This window comes from Anabrus simplex, chromosome 3 (assembly GCF_040414725.1).
Source record: "Anabrus simplex isolate iqAnaSimp1 chromosome 3, ASM4041472v1, whole genome shotgun sequence".
Taxonomy (NCBI): Eukaryota; Metazoa; Arthropoda; class Insecta; order Orthoptera; family Tettigoniidae; genus Anabrus; species Anabrus simplex.
Window position 1 is genome coordinate 519,013,774 of NC_090267.1, and position 20,390 is coordinate 519,034,163.

At 40.6% G+C, this 20,390-nt stretch overlaps 1 protein-coding gene across 1 annotated transcript in view; it reads left to right on the forward strand.

Moving 5' to 3' along the window:
• Window positions 1-20,390, forward strand: part of LOC137498971 (fibronectin-like) — a 434,037-nt gene that overhangs the window by 296,754 nt on the left and 116,893 nt on the right. Inside the window, exon 8 of the mRNA XM_068226885.1 lies at window positions 152-457. Coding sequence (XP_068082986.1) covers window positions 152-457 — 306 coding nt within the window. The remainder of the gene's footprint in view (window positions 1-151; window positions 458-20,390) is intronic.

Below are 20,390 nucleotides of genomic sequence, written 5' to 3' on the forward strand. Positions count from 1 at the left end.
TTTAGCAGTCTTACTTGTGTTCCGCACCCGACTTTATTGAGCTTTTGTACCTTTCACGCCTCTTTGCTGTGTTCTGGTGATATCCTGTTTCCTCTAAGAGAGAGACTTGTTCTACTAGTGTTAAGGAAGAATCTCTTTCGTAACTTTGCAGGTCCACCCGCTCCAGTAGTGGTGGTCAGCGGTGGTGTCAGAAGTCTGACCGTTCAGTGGAACATCACTGATTGTATACCGGCCGATGTAACAGGGTATACAGTTTATGTGATTCCCCAAGGACCCAAAGGAGATGACTGTGAAGAGATTGATGAAATTGTCTCAAAGAATGTCACTGCTGGAGAAGAAACTGAGGTCACCTTCTCTGATCTCCAACCTTATTACGACTATCAAGTGAATGTCACCGTGAATACGAAAAGTGGGGAAAAGGCGACTGGCACTGGTTACGCAACAACGGCCGAAGGCGGTGAGTGCTTCTGAATCTTGTTATAACTCTTATTCTAGTTCCAGAAACTGAGGTTTTTTCATCTCCATGCATTGTGTACGGCAGTGATCTCCCCTTCCTACCATATTTCTCCAGGAACAGAGTATTTATTTAATGTGTATAAAGTAGTTGTCTCTTCGTTCTCACAAGAGAAACAGGAGGTGTATATTGGGGACCATGTGGAGTGGGGGTCAGTATAGTCTGAGTTTGCTTCAGGACGAGCAGGCACCAAATAGTAAAACTATATTAGCTGTTTGTCACACGTTCCGTCTCGTGTCAACAGAGAGCAGTGGGACACTTTGGAGATCACCTAATTCCTTCCGGAACTCTATTCCAATACATTTTTGCTCCTGAGATACCTATATGTAGGACATTTTGAAAGAAATTTCCTGAGGACAGATGGCCTTCCTACAAATGTTCCCGAATTGCGCGGGGTGATAAAGTCTTTCTCAATCAACTTGTTTAATCATGTTCAGAAACGTTATGAACACATAATCATCATGTAGCAGTCCGTTACGTCGGCCAAGTCGGCGGCTCATCCATTGCAGACACGACTACCGGGTATGACTACTCGAAATTAAAGTCTTGAAATATAGTAACGGTGAAAATAAAACAATTCAATTTAAAATAATATAATTAATTAACAAATTAATAAAAAGACGCACAGCTTCTCTGTACCTTTGCATTTGTGCCTAAGGTTCTGCTTAAACTAAAAGCCATCATCATTAAGTTATCATAGCGGAACAGCACATGGAAGTCTCCGAATTCGTCTTCCATGAGGAACCGTGCTTCGGTCCACTTGAATCTTGAAAGTTCAGTGTTCTAACAAGGACCGTTCTTACAGACCGCCCGGCTAACATAACCTAGATAGTGCTAGTTACTTATTGTTAATACACATTTGAGTCATTTGGTGTTCCAAATGAAAATAAAATACTGTAAATCTGTTTGTTTAAATGATAAATCTTCATCATAATTGTAACAACTGCTTGACTATCACGTAGTTCCACATGATGTTACAAACTGTCTGATATTACTGTTAATGCCATGAGGGGGAACAATTGGAAATTGATTATTTTCATTTCTACGTAGTATTCTCGAACCACCTACTCATTTCTGCCACGCGGCTGGGGAGAACACTGAAGTTAGAGTGAAATGATTCAGACTATGAAATAATATTGCATCACTTGTATCGTAAACTGACATAAACAATACACTCCGGGAAAACGAATAAAGAGCACCTAGAATTCGCCAGTCCAGCAAAGGGACATTTTATTTACACACTCTTGAGGACGTATACAACACACGATCACACGAAGCGAGACATACGCAACTGAGTACAGTCGACAGAGCGTGGACAAAATGAGCGCTAGTAGCGTTTAGACCGTACTTTGCAGAAATGCAGGCTGCAAATCTCCAATGGAGACGATCGTAGAGGTGACGAGTGTAGTGTTACGGAATGGCCTGCCATGGAATTTGCACCTGGTGCCTCAGTTGGGCCAGGTTCCGACCGCACAGGATGACGTTTCATCCGGCCCCAAACGTGTTCAATGGGGGACAGATCTGGGGATCGTGCTGGCCAGGGTAGTTGACGTACACTTTGGAGAGCACGTTGGGTGGCACGGAATACAAGTGGACGTGCATTGTCCTTCCAGAGAAGAACTGCCAGTGTAGGATATGACTGCTCACACCTGGACCCGACTAGGAAAGGCCGAGACACCGTCCTGAACTGGAGACGTCCCTCGTTATCGGTGATCAAGGAAATGAAACTAATCCTACAGCAATAAAAATCGGAATTAAATTCAGATGGGGGGTTTAAACAAAATTGAAACAAGGGTCATATTGAGAAAAGCCAGTAATGAAAAGATACTTAAAAGATTCAAACAATAGCATACCTTGTTGAAGAAATCTCTCAACATCATGAAGTGTGCGTGCTGTTATTACACTCCAATATTAAAATTAAAAATTGCCACATAGCTCACCTCCTCTAATAGAAACTTGGTACATCCTGTGGCAATATTATCACAATTTTCACGGCACAATAAGGTCGTTTCTTTCACGAGATCCCGTTTTTAATTCATAGTACTCGCGTGTTTACACGCCATTTTTCACACTACAATAGCATCGTCTCATCAAAGCTTCCACGCATCAAGGAGAATAAAGGTAAGAAGAAGATCAAAAACTTTAGATAATAACAACCCACAGAGACCAACATCACTGTACCAAGGCTCAAAGATTATAATCCCAAAGACACCTACGGGCATGCCCACAACCCAAAGAATAAATTAAACAAATATGGCGCCTTCACGGGCGAGCCATCGGCCAAGATCAGGACATGGCAAAAATAAATAAAGCAGTATCGAGATGAAACACAAAACACACAACCAAGATTAAAAGTGAAAATACAACTGACCGACACGTCACCTTCGCACTCCCCTGACTCACGGACACGCACTCACACATTCACACATTTGTCGGCATGGGCAAAAATATGAGCGGCAGCTCCATTTTATTAGATCAACACCAAACCACATAGTATAACTCATCTGGTCACAACAACGGGTCTCGCATCAAACAGCTAACAGCGTGCACATTCCAAACCATTCAATAACGAGATCGGATAAATAGTCCGTACTCAAGTCCATCGTGTCTCGCGCTCCGTACGACCAGAATTGAGCTTCGAGTCGACACTGCGTGCTTACATGCAATGGATGCCAAAATACCATACGACGCAGTGCACAGCAAAATCAGTTTGAGATCCAGTTACCAACATCGCATAATCATAATAAGAACAACAGACACACATTCCATTCATGCTGCGGGCCGGAAGAGGCGTATCATCATCATACATACATATATACATACATTATAATTATAGGCTGTTATGCCTTTCAGCGTTCAGTCTGCAAGCCTCTGAGAATTTACTAAACGTCGCCACAATCCTCGATTTGCAACTAGTGTTGCGGCTTCATTTAGTTCTATACCTCTTATCTTTAAATCGTTAGAAACCGAGTCTAACCATCGTCGTCTTGGTCTCCCTCTACTTCTCTTACCCTCCATAACAGAGTCCATTATTCTCCTAGGTAACCTATCCTCCTCCATTCGCCTCACATTGTTACCTGCGTAACAATTTTTCCCTCTTGGGAAATATTTTCGAAACTGGCCTCATGGCTGTGGAAAAACTGTGTCCTTCTTTATTTCTTCCTTTCAAAACTTATTGCCCGGCTGTCTGTATGCACGTCCTATCGGTGCCTGACTGTATTCTCCTGCACTCTAGTGGCGTAGGTATGTACTACCTCGCGAGCTACGTTACCACTCAGGCGCTTGCCCTCTGCGCACATGTGATCGTTGGGGCCGGCACTGCGGAATCTCGGGAAGTCGCCATTGCTGTTTGGTGAGAAGGAAGAGATGGACGTGTGTGGCTTCTCTCTCCCTAAGGAGATCATTTCTCCGAAAATGTTCGAGCCTGGTTAAGATTACATACGTAGGGCTTTTGCCCTGGAGAATTCTGCAAGTGTTTTGGTCTATTATTCCTCGTCTGGAATTTGCATGTTATGTTTTTCTACAAAGTAAGTAGCATATTCTACCGAAGCTGTCCTCACAACTTTCATCTGGAAGAGACTGTAAGTGTTGTTACAACTAAACCTTTACTGATTTTTTGGTGAAAGACCTGAAAATTTTCCTATGTGAAGAAAGTGTGTGCGACACCATGTAACTGGCGTCATCTAAAAAACTAAGTCTTGCCTTGTGGAATTTTAAATTTTCGGCTTGTTAATTGGAACTTATAGCATGTGTAATTAGGTCTGTTAAATTGGGGCTTGCGTACTGTGTGAAAGAACGTTTTGGTTTCTTCGAAAACGTAATTGGGTAACCTAGTGTTTATTAATAACCTTTCTAGGCCTAAAGGTTTTGTGATAAAGGCTATCATTTTACTGGAATAATTTAACAAGCGAGTCGCTTCAGGGATGTGGGTGTTACGTGTACAGTGTGTCCCGGTACCTTTCTTTCTTGCTTCTCTGGTTGATTTTATTTTAATTTAACTTAATTTTATTCTCCCTTTTGGGTTTTGGATTATTTTCTGCGTTTGTTTACTTGGTCCTTTGTTAGTTTTCGCCTATTGTTGTTTGCGAGCTGTGATTGGCCCCTTCCTTCCCTTGACCCATTGTTGGTCGTTGCCATGGGAATGCTAATGTTGTTGATGTTGTTGTGATGGGATTGATGATTTGTATTTGATCTGCCGATGATGAATTCTACCTTCTCCGCGGATTTCCTTGGTCCATTTAATTTTTCTTTGAGATTTTAATTTTACCTTCTGCTCATTTTTCCTCCCGGAGTTTCGGTGCTTATTATTATTATTATTTTAATTTCTTGAAAAGTGCACGTAATACCTACCCATCCTTGCAGGGGGTCGTTTGACACATCCTAAAAGGGGTTTTCAGTATCAATATCAAAAACTGTTTCTGTCAAGGTTGTTTCTCACGGTTGAAAGGATGTTAAAAAAAAACTTTTGTACTGTACCAAGAAAACCTTTGGTTGTAAGAAAACTTGAGAGTTCATGAGGGGTTTCATAAATCTACATTATCTTGCTAAGTCTTTCAAGAACTAAATAATTATTTTCTTTATAAACGGTCGACCGTAGGGTTTTGGTTTGAGTTTAAATATTTTTAAATTTTTAATTTTATTATTTTCCAGCGAGGATATTCCTTCCTATTTGTTTATCACTTAATTATGCTGATTAAATATCTTGTTCCCCAAGGTGTTGGTGTTTTCCTTTAAAAGGGGTGATAATTTGATATGACCAGGTGTATTTTATCCGCTCCTTTGGGGGCCCTGTTTAATTTTCTCATGGTAAGTGCCCTTTTTTATTTAATTTGTCTTTGTCTAGCACGTTTCCACGTATCTGAACCGTGCCTTTGGTACACGGTCAGACCCTTGGTGCTGTCACTTGGGGTAATTATGCCTTTTATTGCTCTAAGTGTTACAGTTCGTGGCAGCAGAGCTTTAGTTAATTGATTTGTGTGCCTCTTACTTGGATCTACCTGTAGGTCTGTTGCATCCTCATTAAATTTATTTTGGCACTGTGTACTATATGCTTTATCTCCCTTTCATTAAGCTTTTCTATTTTGTTTGTGCCAACCACCTGAGTTTTTTTGCATTGTCCCTTTAAAAAACCTGGTCATTGGGGAACTTTGAATTATTTGAGGTTTCAAAGAGTGTAAAAAACTGAAACTTGTAAAGTATCTTACTGTGAAAGGAACGCTTTTATTTGGATTAATTATTTTTGATTTATTGTTTCATGTACATCAACTATGGCGAGGGCTGTGCTGTTCCCATTCCAACTCAGGAAATCAGAGCGAGTTTTTGAGCTCACTATCAGGGGTATCAATCCTGCTAATACTGTTGCCGAGTGCGCTGCTTTGCTGACATCGCATGTCCAGGTTCCTATTAATCTTGATTCTGTAAAGATGTGCTGCAACTTTGGTGAGTCCTTAAATTTAATTACTGACTGTCTCTCGGAGATAGAGGTTGTCAGACAAGAATTCATTGAAACTTCCCCCACTAAGGGGCAGATTAACAGACTTAAGGCTAGGGTGTGGCATTATTTAGGCCGCATCCAAGATTTGATTACTATGTGTCCCCAACCTAGTCTTGTTTCTGAAAGTACAAAGCTGTTGACCATTGCTTCTAGTATTTCTGCTGAACTAGATATAATGCTAGCAAGTAAGGATATGGAGAATTTATCAGTTGTTGAGAGGGAAACCTCATTACCTTCTAGTCATGCTGATGCCTCACTTAATAATCAAGCTTCATGTTGTGCTGCCTCCCCAGTTCTTGAAAATTTGTTAGCCCGTTTAAATTGTGCTCCCTCTCACTCTTCACTGAAGGATCTTTTCAATGGAGTTAAAAATTTCTCCGTCAATTCTATTGAAGAAAGTACCAGGTTTCTGAGGTTCCTGGTAGAAATGACAGAGTCAGGTAGCGTGTATTCTGTCGATGACTTGGGAATTTTCCGTGCCCTATTCTCTCATTGTGAGGGAATTTTGAAACGTGAAATTTCTGAAGCAATTTCAAATAATTTAACCATTATGGAATTTCATGAACTTGTATTGTCTAAATTTATTCCTTCATTGGCATTGCCGAGTTTGATTCCTCAGTATTGCTTCCGGACTCAATTGCTCCATGAAAACCTTTTGAACTATGTACTAGACTTGCAGTTTTATTGCAAGGTATTTAGAATTTCGGTGCCAGAGGAGGAAATGGTGGCCCGTATTCTGAAAGGTATTTCCCCTGCCTATCGTTCATACCTCTCCCTCACCAAGAGTCCGACTAATTTTCTTGAATTGGACGCTGCGTGTACCTTTGCTGAAGATGTAAAGCACGGAGATGCCGCAAGACCTATCTGCCACCCTCCTCCTACTGTGAACCCTGTTTCGCCTCAAACTAGGGATAGTGGGTCTTCTAAAAAATGTTATAATTGCGGGTCACGTGATCACCTTAGGAATGCTTGCCCCTCAGTCAAGCGTGGCTCTGGTCCTTGTTGTTATTTGTGTGGCTCGAGGCAGCACCTTAAAAAGAATTGCCCTACTTCGTTCCGAAAACGCAGTCAATGACTAAGGCCTAATGGTAATTCTGGTGAATCGCTTGCGCCAGAAATTTTTGTGGATTCTGAAAAGGTTATTTGCCCGCGGGCACGCAATAAGATTTCTGCTTTGGTTGAGTCTAAAAGTACCTTCGCGAAAGTGGAACTGAATAATGAACCCATTGTTGCTCTTATGAACTCGGGTAGCGTCGTCACCTTAATTGATGCTAATTGGTATGATGAAATGAGGTCCCCTTGTAAACTTCCTGAGTTGAAGAAGGTCAATGTTGCATGTGTCACGGCTAATAAGCATAATATGAAAATTTTAGGGTCCGTTGATGTGAAATTGCGTATTGGTAATTTTACTTGGAAAGTTCTTTGCTTGGTAACTCCAAAGCTAGCGTGTAGCATGATTTTAGGTACGGACATCTTGTCAAGAACTGGTTTAATTTTGGACCTCCAGGCTAGGAAATTTCACTTCAAATTTTCTCCAAATTGTAAATTCGATATTATTGATGGTCCTTTGGGTACCTTCAGTGTTTCTTGTGTAGGTAGGGCGCTACCTAGGGAGAACAACGAAATAGATCAGTTGGATCTTAGTCATTTGGATTATCAGCAGGCTAATAGTGTGCTTGACTTGTGCCACCAAGTTAGGAGTTACTGATGTTCTTGAGTATCAGATTGAGCTATCTGATAACACCCCTGTTAGATCTCCTCCTTACCGTCTTTCACCACCTAAGATGTTAGAATTCAAAAAGATTATTGATCAGATGCTTGCACCCTCTGGGGGCTATCGTGCTGTAATTGACTACAGGGCTTTGAACCGCAAGATCATCTTGCAATCTATCCCTTTACCGGATTTGCACACTTGTTTTGGGTGGTTCTCAGGAGCCAAGTTTTTCACTGTGTTAGATCTCAATCAGGCGTATTACCAAGTCCCGTTGTCTAAGTCATCTATTCCACTGACTGCTTTCATTACTGATTGGAACCTTTACGAATTTCTGAGACTTCCGTTCGGGATCTCTTGTGGTGCAGCCGTTCTTACGAGGCTGTTAGATTCAATACTTTCGGGTATTAAATTCAAGTTCGTTTTTCATTACCTGGACGACCTGGTAATTTTCTCAAATTCCTTTGAAGAACATGTCGAACATGTTAGAGAAGTCCTGGATCGCTTGCGAAAAGCTGGACTAACTGTTAAGTTGTCAAAGGTAGCGTTTGCTAAGCCGAGTATGTCTTTCCTTGGACATGTGGTTTCCTCTGATGGTGTCTCCATCGACCACTCTAGGACTCAGGCTATTAGGGACTTTCAACCCCCTAAAGATGTCAAAGGCATCGCACGTTTCGTGGGCATGGTGAACTTCTTCAGGAAGTTCATTCCAAATTTTGCAGAGATAGCAGCTCCTCTAAATCATCTCAGACGTAAGGATGTCAAGTTCATCTGGGGCCCCTCCCAGCAAGAAGCCTTTGAGACTCTGAAGCTTGCCTTGTCAAATTCTCCTGTGTTGGCTATACCCGACTTTAGTAAACGCTTTATTGTACAAACCGATGCCTCTGGAAAAGCAGTTGCTGGTGTACTCTTACAGGAATATGAGGATGGTCGTAGACCGGTTGCCTATGTGTCTAGGATCCTCAATGATCTGGAGAGTAAGTACTCCATCTATGAATTAGAATGTTTGGCCGTGCTGTTTGCTCTTGAAAAATTCAGACCTTTCATTGAACATGTAAATTTTGATCTGGAAACAGATAATCAGGCTCTGTCGTGGGTCTTGAACCGTCCCAAAAGAACGGGCAGAATCACTAGATGGGCGCTTAGGATCTCAGCCTTCAGTTTTCAAGTAAAGCATATTAGGGGGTCGGAAAATGTCATCGCTGACAGCCTTAGTAGAATGTTTGACGGGAGTTTTGGTCTTGATGAAAAATCTAAGGCTGAAGAATATGATGAAACTAATGTTGCTAGTGTGGGTGCCATTCTTTCGGACCTACCTCTGTTGTACCATGAGTATGCAGATCATCAAACGGCTGATCCTGATTTGAGAGAAATCATCGACAAAATTAGTGATGGTATTGTGGTTAAACCTTATTCTCTGGTGAAGGGTGTCTTATGCTGTAAAGGTCGAAGGGACACTAATTTCAAAATTGTTGTACCCAAGGTTTTAGTGCCAATCATCTTCAAGTACTATCACTCTTGTCCCATTGGTGGCCGTTTAGGCACCTTTAAAACTAGGCAGATAATTGGACAGTTCTTCGTTTGGAAAAGAATGGATGGTGATATCCGAAACATGATTAGGTCCTGTAATATTTGTTCTATCAGCAAACCTAGTTTGAACAACCGTGTAGGTCTATTATCTTCTTCACAAGCTTCTCGCCCTATGGAACGGTTATTCATCGATTTCGTTGGTCCGCTCCCTCGCTCTACCTTGGGAAACACTCATATCTTCGTTGCTATTGATGCGTTTTCTAGATTCTCTTGGATTTTTCCCACTAGATCTACGACTGCTCGTACGACTATAAGTTGCCTTAATTCTATCTTCGCATCCTTCGGCCCTCCCAAGTTTCTGGTTTCTGATAATGCCAGTGCTTTCACTGGTCACTTGTTTAAGAAGTACCTTTTTGAGCTGAGCATTTCCCATGTCACCACTACCCCTTACTATCCTAACCCTTCTTACGCTGAGAGGATGAACAGGAACCTCAAATCTGCTCTAATTGCATATCATCACAATAACCAATCCAAGTGGGACTCTTGCCTGCACTGGTTGGCTCATGCCTTCAATTCTGCCACACACGAAACTCATGGTAAAACCCCCATGTCACTTATGTTCTGCTACACCCCGTACTCTCCTATTTCCAATGTTCTGGGCATTGGTGATCTTCTTCCAGACTAGTCTAAACCAAATGACGTTCAGAAAATCTGGGATGAAGGAAAGAAGAAGTTGTCAGTATCCTATGAGAAAGGCAGGGTTAAGTATAACAAGGGTAGAAAGTCACCTAGGTTGAAGGTTGGAGATCAAGTTTTTGTCAAGACCTATCCCATTAGCAAGGCTATTAACAAGTTTTCAGCCAAACTTGCTCCTCGGTATCATGGTCCCTGTACTATTTTACAGTTTTTATCTCCGGTGTCGGTACTGGTGAGTGACCCCATCGCCAAGAGGATTAGATGGGTTCATTTGTCCCAGTTAAAAACAGGTTAACGCATATTTGGACTTGCGGATGAGAGCTACCTTTCAGTGAGCAAATTTGATTGGTCTCCGTGGGTTATTATGTAATTATTCTGGTCTAGTGTGAATTTAATCATGTGATATTTTTCTCCCTTTTCTCGTGTGCTGTATTTATTTTGAGGAGTTTTGGTGTTGCTTGTCGTACTTAAACTTCTTTCCCTGTCAACCATGGTTGCTTAGTTGGGTGAGAATTTTTACCACGTGTTTAAGCTTTGGTACCTTATCTGCTGCGTTCACGCCTCCGGTGATTCTTGGCATGACCATGTAGTACTTTCTAGCGTGTACTTGTTCTAAACATTGTATTTTGAAAAGGTAATTGCGGTTTGCGAGAAATGTGTGTACTTTCTCTTGCTCTATTGGCACCCGATTTCTTAATTGTTAATATCTAACTACTCTTTGGGTCTGGGTGCAGGTCTCTCCGTCTATCATAATTCGATTGTATCCTGATCATTTACGTTTGCAAAATTTTGATAATAAATTTATTTATTGGCTCTTGTACTGCTGTTGCCTTGGTTTGGTACTCATTTGGAAAATTCTGGGCAATTTCTGCTCTGTGCGTTGTTAATCCGGTAGGAAATCTGTTAGTCTCCTAACCCCTATTTATCTTGCCCTGTCCTAGTCTTTGGTCCTAGTTCTTGTTATCTGATTCCTTGCGGGTAATATTTCGGTTATCTATTCCTATTGTGGTTTGTTAGGTGTGCTTTGTTGAAACGAATTAGCTTTTGGTTTCCTTGTTGGTGTAAGTTGACTAGGATCTGGATATACCCGGTGTTATGGTCCTGTTGCTTATGTTTTGGATCGGATGTGGGTAATGGCAATGGCGGAACTCTGTCAATTGGAATTGGTGGTGGTTGGTTGTTTGTCTCTACGGCATGGACTTCACAGTCTTCACTGCCTTCTATCTCCAATTTCTGGTGACACGATTCCCTAGGTTGCGAGTGCTCTGATGTCCTTCTCTGGGGCATTTCTGTTATCTGTTGTGAATTCCCGGTTTACTAAGTTATCCTTCCCTAATCATTCTTGTACCGATGGTTTTCTGGTAAAAAGAAAAACAAATACCCTGCCCCGGCTAACCTATTTTGGTAAATTTTTCTTTGGGCTTTCCTTCCTGGTTGTGGCAGTTAACTAGCTGGTTTCTTATTGTATTTCTGCTTGCAAGTGGTATTAATTCTATCCTCTTCTGAAGTCCTTACTTCCCTGGTTTTGTCTCTAAGTGGTGTATTATTCTTGTAGTATGTTATTTAATCGAGTTGTAGCTCCATGTCGTCCTGCCCAGTCTATTTGTTATTGTGGTGTTTTGCACGTATTGCACTAATGGATCCTGAACCTGAGGAGTGCTGTCTCCTTTCGTGCCTTGTAGGTATTGGTTTCGGTCCTGTCTTAGAAATGTTGTAAACGGTACCGTGGTTTGGTTTTAGGTTTGCCTTGTGAGGTAGAATGACGGCTTCACGACATGTTGTTGAGGGTAGTTGCTGTTTTCCTCCCTTTTAGCTAACGCATGTCCGTTGTGGTCCATTTTTGTTGTATTGTTGTCGTGTAGTATTGGTTACTTATTATGGCGCTTCGGTATGGGCGGTGTTGCCTTTAATTTACCCTGTGTCCCGGCAGATTGGGAAATAAACCCTGGCATGGATTTACTACTCTCTGTAGGTGTGTCTTATCTGCTTGCATATAATGTGTGATTTCTGTACGACCTGGTCTATTTTTAATTTTAATTCTCTGCATACCCTAGTAATCAGACGTCATCATGCAATTATCCTATACTATAATGTTCTTCTCGAAATAACCTGCCAGCCTATTGGTCCTTTTCCTTCTGGAGTGTTTGAAAACCTTGGCTATCGTTTATCATCTTGTCGTCCTACGGTGCTCCAGTTGAGTATGGGATCAGCTGGTGCTTCATAGGCGGCACTGAAACCTTCCCACTATCTGGTGATGTGTTTGTTTGGTGGTGTTTCTTATTTCTCTGTTATTTGGAGTGTTTTCTAGTTACCTGGTTCGTGACCTATCTTTCATATCTTATTTCCCTTGTACAATGTTAGAGAACTACCTGTGACTGTGTGGCCACAGTGTGAGTCTCGGATATCACCTTGTTCTAGTCTGGATTTGTCCGAGGTTTCTGGTGGATAGCCGGTAGGGAATCTTGTCAGATCTGTGCTCCCATATTCAAAGGCGTTGGCTTGATTGAGGTGCTTTATTGAACCTTTTAATTGATTGAGTCGCCCTTGGTTAAGATATATGTTTGTATGTGCAGTAAAATTGTGAGAAATGTGTTTTTAGATGGGGTAACACTCCTATTTCCTTTCAGCCAATTTTTGTCCCGTTTCATCATGGTGTTAAAGATTGTGTTTCATAACCTCTGCTACCCTCCTATTACTCTTTGCTTGGTGTTGTTTTGGCTCGTTGCTGATGACCAACTATACGCGTACCCTCCATCTGAAAGATCTTGAAGTCTCCAACCGCAGCCTGTACATTCATCTTGTCTTGAGTAATTATTTACTGTAACCCATGTATTTTGATTCTTACCTAGTATCCTATTTCTGGGAGTTTCTCTTAATGGTAATATTAAAAAAAGGGTAAACTATATCCAATCCTGTTTCTTGTTTATTTGGGTTTTGCATGGAATGTATACATGGTATTAAAATTGATTTATTGCTAAATTTATTTCTTGTCCTTGGGCATGTACTTAAAGGGTTTAAGTCTTGTTAATTGGCTCACTGATTGGTGGTTCTATTCCGTTTTAAATTTAATTTAGGGAGGTTGTAAGCTTAATTAACTTGTAGTTCTGTGTAACGTTTTTCAACATCCTTTTCCTTGGTCTGGGTCTTGGTTTCGTAATATTATGTATGGAAGGGAGTTCCTCTTAGCATTTCTGTTCTTGCAATCACTCAGCACCCTTGAGTTGGTGCTTGTCTGTAAGTTTTTCTTTCTATGTAAAGTTGCCTCCTGGTTTCTGTTTGTCAATGGTGACGTTATTGCGTAGCCATCCTGGTAGGATTGGTTGTATGCATTGAATGGTGTTTTGTGGAGATAACCATCTTGGTTTCCTAGGTTATTGTTTTTCTTGTGTATTGAAAATTGTATCCTTGCCTATATATTTTTGTTGGCATGATACCTTAAATGTAATGTAATTTAGTTTTTGGGTATGGATTGTTTAAATAATTATCGTATTCTGTTCCTGTGCCATACCGTAATCTTAAGTCATGTTAATCTAGTTTATGGTTAGGTTAAGTATTTTCGGTTGGACCTTATGATTGTGTTTTACGCTCACCAATGTTGTTTTCTCTCTTCCCTTCCCTTTCTGGGCGTTTTTCCTTTTTGGGGTTGTCGTTACCATCCAAACCAAAGGGTGGAAACCAAATGAAGGCGTTTCTTATCTAACGCAAGTCCTATAATATTACAAATTTAACAAACATGTAGTAATTTAAGTCTAGGTATGTGATCTGGTGCAGTTAAGACCTAGAAGGTCTAATGTTCTGAAAGCAAATAGTTATGAACTTTACCTAAAGGTGTGTATGTACCACAAGGTAGCGTAACCTCCGATCAGATGACGCATACGAACTTGCGGAAGATAATAGTTCGCATTAAAGTTTAGCAAGAAATCTAGAGAAGAAGTGTTCCCTGTGATCTGGACCATTAATAATTTGCCTGCGACTTGGGTGTTGCACAGTTTGGTGCATGGAACTTCATTATTATTGAAAGTGGCTAGACATTTGGTGTCGTCTAAGTGAACTGTACTGTTTCTTTAATTTAAATCACATGTGTTTGGGTTCTTAGTGACTGTTGGACTCGTTCTGCTGGTGGTGCATAAACTGAGGCTGGCGATTGGTGGTCATTTTCACATTCGGACTATTCTACCAAAAACTTTGTTTGCTTCAAGACCACCGCCTTATGATGGTAAACATGTGTGGGACATGTCAAGTTTCGGGGAGGGACACTGTTACCTGCGTAACAATTTTTCCCTCTTGGGAAATATTTTCGAAACTGGCCTCATGGCTGTGGAAAAACTGTGTTCTTAGAAGTGGTTCGCCGCTTCTTTACTTCTTCCTTTCAAAACTTATTGCCCGGCTGTCTGTATGCACGTCCTATCGGTGCCTGACTGTATTCTCCTGCACTCTAGTGGCGTAGGTATGTACTACCTCGCGAGGTACGTTACCACTCAGGCGCTTGCCCTCTGCGCACATGTGATCGTTGGGGCCGGCACTGCGGAATCTCGGGAAGTCGCCATTGCTGTTTGGTGAGAAGGAAGAGATGGACGTGTGTGGCTTCTCTCTCCCTAAGGAGATCATTTCTCCGAAAATGTTCGAGCCTGGCTAAGGTTACATACGTGGGGCTTTTGCCCTGGGGATTTCTGCAAGTTGTTCTGGTTTATTATTCCTCGTCTGGAATTTGCATGTTATGTTTTTTTTTTACGTAAGTAAGTAGCATATTCTACCGAAGCCGTCCTCACAACCTTCCAACTGGATGAAACTGTAAGTGTTGTTGCAACTAAACCTTTACTGATTTTTGGTGAAAGACCTGAAAATTTTCCTATGTGAAGAAAGTGGTGCGACACTAGGTAACTAGCGTCATCTAAAGACTAAGTCTTGCCTTGTGGAATTTCATATTTTCGGCTTGTTAATTGGAACTTATACCATGTGTAATTATGTCTGTTAAATTGGGGCTTGCGTACTGTGTGAAAGAACGTTTTGGATTCTTCGAAAACATAATTGGGTAACCTAGTGTTTATTAATAACTTTTCTAGGCCTAAAGGTTTTGTGATAAAGGCTATCATTTTACTGGAATAATTTAACAAGCGAGTCGCTTCAGGGATGTGGGTGTTACGTGTACAGTGTGTCCCGGTGCCTTTCTTACTTGCTTCTCTGGTTGATTTTATTTTAATTTAACTTAATTTTATTCTCCCTTTGGGTTTTGGGGTTATTTTCTGCGTCTGTTTTCTTGGCCCTTTGTTAGTTTTCGCCTATTGTTGTTTGCGGCCTGTGATTGGCCCCTTCCTTCCCTTGACCCATTGTTGGTCGTTGCCATGGGAATGCTAATGTTGTTGATGTTGTTGTGATGGGATTGATGATTTGTATTTGATGTGCCGATGATGAATTCTACCTTCTCCGCGGATTTCCTTGGTCCATTTAATTTTTCTTTGAGATTTTAATTTTACCTTCTGCTCATTTTTCCTCCCGGTGTTTCGGTGCTTATTATTATTATTATTATTATTATTATTATTATTATTATTATTATTTTAACTTCTTGAAAAGTGCACGTAATACCTACCCATCCTTGCAGGGGGTCGTTTGACACATCCTAAAAAGGGGTTTTCAGTATCAATATCAAAAACTGTTTCTGTCAAGGTTGTTTCTCTCGGTTGAAAGGATGTTAAAAAAAAAACTTTTGTACTGTACAAAGAAAACCTTTGGTTGTAAGAAAACTTGAGAGTTGGCGAGGGGTTTCATAAATCTACATTATCTTGCTAAGTCTTTCAAGAACTAAATAATTATTTTCTTTATAAACGGTCGACCGTAGGGTTTTGGTTTGAGTTTAAATATTTTTAAATTTTTAATTTTATTATTTTCCAGCGAGGATATTCCTTCCTATTTGTTTATCACTTAATTATGCTGATTAGATATCTTGTTCCCCAAGGTGTTGGTGTTTACCTTTAAAAAGGGTGATAATTTGATATGACCAGGTGTATTTTATCCGCTCCTTTGGGGGCCCTGTTTTATTTTCTCATGGCAAGTGCCCTTTTTTTCTTTAATTTGTCTTTGTCTAGCACGTTTCCACGTATCTGAACCGTGCCTTTGGTACACGGTCAGACCCTTGGTGCTGTCACTTGGGGTAATTATGCCTTTTATTGCTCTAAGTGTTCGAGTGTTCAGGTTGAAACTCAGAGGTAAGCGTCATGTACCCTGTAAAATGCAAAAGGTAGAAGGTGAAAACTTAAGGAGTTCTGGTGTGGAAATCCAAAATGGTCCATTAAACACTAGAAGGGAGCATAGTACTGATGAACGATCTACATGGGAAGACCTCAAACAAAATACAGTGACCATTGCAATAAAACATTCTTCTCCAATACAGATTCATCGCAAGTGTTGGAACAGTGATCTTACGTGGCAGATCACAGACCAGCGGAAACACCTGAAAGAAACAGGCTTGCACATTCAAGACAGATATTGTGTCGTGAAATTCAACGTAATTGCCGCTTAGACAAACGTCAGGAATCTGTGAAGAAATTGAAGCTCATGGCCATCACAGTGAGACACGAGATATATACCGTAAAGTAAAGCCGCTGTCAAATAAATACAAACCTCGTGTATGGTCCATAGAAGATTCTAATGGTCATAGGATACATGATATTGAAATTGTATTCAATAGATGGAAACAGTACTGTGAGGAGTTGTATAAAGAAGAGACAGTACAGCCGATGATTGAATGGCGAGATTTTGAACAAGATCCAGATATCTTATTTCAGGAAACAAAAAGGGCAATCACGTCGTTGCGACTGCACATAGCAACGGGTTCTGACAACATAACAGCTGAACTACGGAAAGAGACGAGTGACATTGGTGCTCAAATTATCACAGACATTTGCAGTAAAATATGGAGAAATGGCAAATGGCCACCTGACTGGGTTACATCCATCTTCATCCCGTTGCATAAAAAGGGTTCAACAATGAAATGTGATAACTATAGGACTTTATCGTTATTCTCATAAACTAGCAAGTTCATGTTTTATATCTTGAAAGACAGACTCGATAATTATATTAGTTCAAAGATTCCCCCTGAACAAGCTGGTTTCGTCAAAGGAAAAGGCACAAGAGGACAGCTGTTGAACATCAGACAACTAATCGAAAAGAGCAGAGAATTCCAACTTCCTATGATCATTGGCTTGCTAGGAAAGCCTTTGACTGTGTTCAATAGGAGAAACTTTGGTAAGTGTTATTTAAAACTAGCTGTAGTACCCGGCGTTGCCCGAATATTTTCTGAATATTTACCGGTACTTTTAAGATTTGCATTACCAGTTAGTTATGTGTGATGTGAATTTTTATAGAATTCCTTTTTGACTTGCAGATTGATATGTTATGATCTATTATGTAGTTATAAAATTATTTAGATGTGTGTGATTTCAAGTTTTAGATTATTTAGTTTTCGAGTAAAACTTCGTCCTTATGGTAGCTCGAATCGACTGGGAAGTATTTGATCCTGTCAAAAATGAATAAGTGATAACTCTATGTATTTAGCTGTCGCACTATAGATACGATGTACAGAATTTGAACTGTCAAGGAGATGATCCCCTCCCGCCCTCAACCACTAAGAGATATAAACTCTAGATTGTCACCATTCATCTCAGTGACCCAGAAAACTGTAGATTCGACACTGATTTCGATTATTTTTATATCTCACTCCCCCTCACCCACACCCCAAAGGGGGCTGAACATGAATTTAAAAAAATTCGGAGTGTCACTAATTATTTCAGCTACCACAGAAACTATGGATTCGATAATATTATAGATTATTTTTATAGCACCACCCTCGCTCCCTGCCCATAAGGGTGCTAGGGGTGTCTTACCCTCACGCGGTTTGTCTCCTGATACTAACTGATAAGTGTACCAAGTTTGGTGAAATTGCTCCAGTGGTTTAGGAGGAGATGTGTCATTTACACACCCACACCCACACACCCACGCACCCACGCACCCACGCACACACATACATCAATTTTTATATATAGTAAGAAGATAATATTTTTATATGTAGTTTTTCGATTTATTGTATATCTCACCCCCTTCGCTCCCCACTTGGACATGCAAAAAATCCGGAGTAATACTATTCATCTCAGAGACACTGAAATCTATGGATTCGAAACTGTTTTTAATTATTTCTATATCTCACCCCCCTTTCCTCCCCACCTAAACGGGGGCTGGACTTTAAAAAATTCAAGAGTATTACTTTTCAACTCAGCGACCCCGAAAACTATGAATTCTACACTATTCTCGATTATTATTGTAACAACCCCCCACAGTGATCGTCTCCCGATAGTAAGTAATACGTGTACCAAGTTTGGTTGAAATTGCTCCAGTGGTTTAGGAGGAGATGTATCATTTACACACACACTTCCATTTCTATATATAGTAAGATTTTTACACTCGTACTTCACCCCGTTTCCATCCCCACCCAAAGGAGTCCTATGAGTGCCTTACACAACAGTATATTTTTTCCCGATATTAAGTCTTACTTTTACCAATTTTGATTGGCAGCTATGCCCAAACGTACATACATAATCTCACTGTTCTAGAATCCTGGAGCTGACGTTGCCATGGTTACAGCATTTCATTTCTTTTATCCGATTCCTAGAGCAGGGGTAGTGTGGTGCCAATACCTCCGTAACGGTTGGTTTTAGGGCCTTAAAACATGGTTTTCGGGCCCGCAGGGCTTACCGAGTTTCGTTCTTTGCGTCAAGAGGATTAAATTGAGCTAGAGGGCTGAATATTATGATAGTCACGACGCCTCAGTCATGAGGCAAAACGAAGAAGAAGAGGAAGAAGAGGAAGAAGAATATGCTATCAATCTGATTTGATGATGCCCTAGATACCCAGAACGTGACAAGGTGGCGCGCTGTCTTTGAGTCTATAGATAATGTGTTCGATACTGTATCAACGCAAAGTTTCCTTTATTTTGACACGTATGGTGAAATAACGCCTGTCTTTCCAAACATCTAAACTGTTGGGCAAAACTTCATAAAAGGCTTCATAGCCTGAGTACCGCCATATACAACACGACAATAAATAATAATAATAATAATAATAATAATAATAATAATAATAATAATAATAATAATAATAATAATAGTAATAATAATAATAATAAAAATAATAATAATTGTACCGGGCGGTACACCTCTACGACGCAAGTTCAAACCTTGCGCCAATTGAAACTCCTCTACAGGAGAAACCCTGAACTTTAACAACTGAATCAACTCTACGATTTATCAGAAGATGCCACTGTGTGTTTTGGATTTGCTTTTGTTTTTCATTGATCAAGAAGTGTGAACATTCTCTAACAGATGTCTCTACCAAAAACTATGATAACGAACTCTGGTGTAAGGGAATGAACCTTCTTGGAGAAATGTTGCATTCATACGTTTTGTCTTTACTAAATTTTGTTCTGTGGTTTGAGGGTTGGCAATATTAATCCTTTCCTTCCGCGTGTTTTGAATTTAGCCAATCAGTAATTTCTGTAATTAATTTTCCTCCAATCATAGCTTTCTTCTTCGAATTTCCATGTGTAACTCTTAGTCGACCAATAAAAATTAAATGGGTGTGTCTACTCATTCCTGAAAGGTCTCGAATTTTCCGCGAGGGTATAAAAACCACTGATTTTCTTGTTTCCGGGCCACTCGTATAACATCTAACTCAGTGCGTGAATATGTAGCAGGGGGCGGGAAGTGCCTCTTTCTTCAAGCATCAGCTCTTCAACAAGGTAATGGCCTCTTAACATCTTTATTTATTGCTAGCTCAGCATTTTAACTCGCGGGGAAAGTTCGAAACGTTTAATATGTAACCTACATCCTTAAATATGTAAGCCTTTCAATCCTTGTAAAAACTTCACATAACTTGAACTGTAATTCGGGGATAGAGAGTGCTTTACCCTCTCGAGCTCCCCTTCAATTTGAATTTGAGGTGACTACGTTTTCATAACCGTTTCTTCTCTGCTTTAATGTATTAAACTTTTCTCATACGAGCCACCTCCCTAGCTTGGGATTAGCCCCGGTGTATCGGCCTAGCGCCACTTAGGTTTTTAAATGTGTATTTAGGAGTGCTAGTTCACGCCTCCAGTCCTTTCTGTACTTTGGGCCAGTAACTTAACCTGATGTTTTGTTTTCTTCATGCGAAGGCCCTGTAGGTTGGGTATAAAATACCCCTGTTTCTTTGTGTGCCTTGAGGGCAGTTAGAAGTGAAGTTTGTTGTGGCCTTTGATAGGCTTGTAAAATTTAGAGCAGGTCAGCTCTTTCGGGTATTTGAATAGTGCCTCTGAGAGGCTTGTGATTTAAAGGTGGGGGCAAGTGCTCCTTGTATGAAGGGGTTTTCTGCCCCTGGGATCAAATGTGTGACTTGGCAAAGTTCAGCTTGTAGCTCGA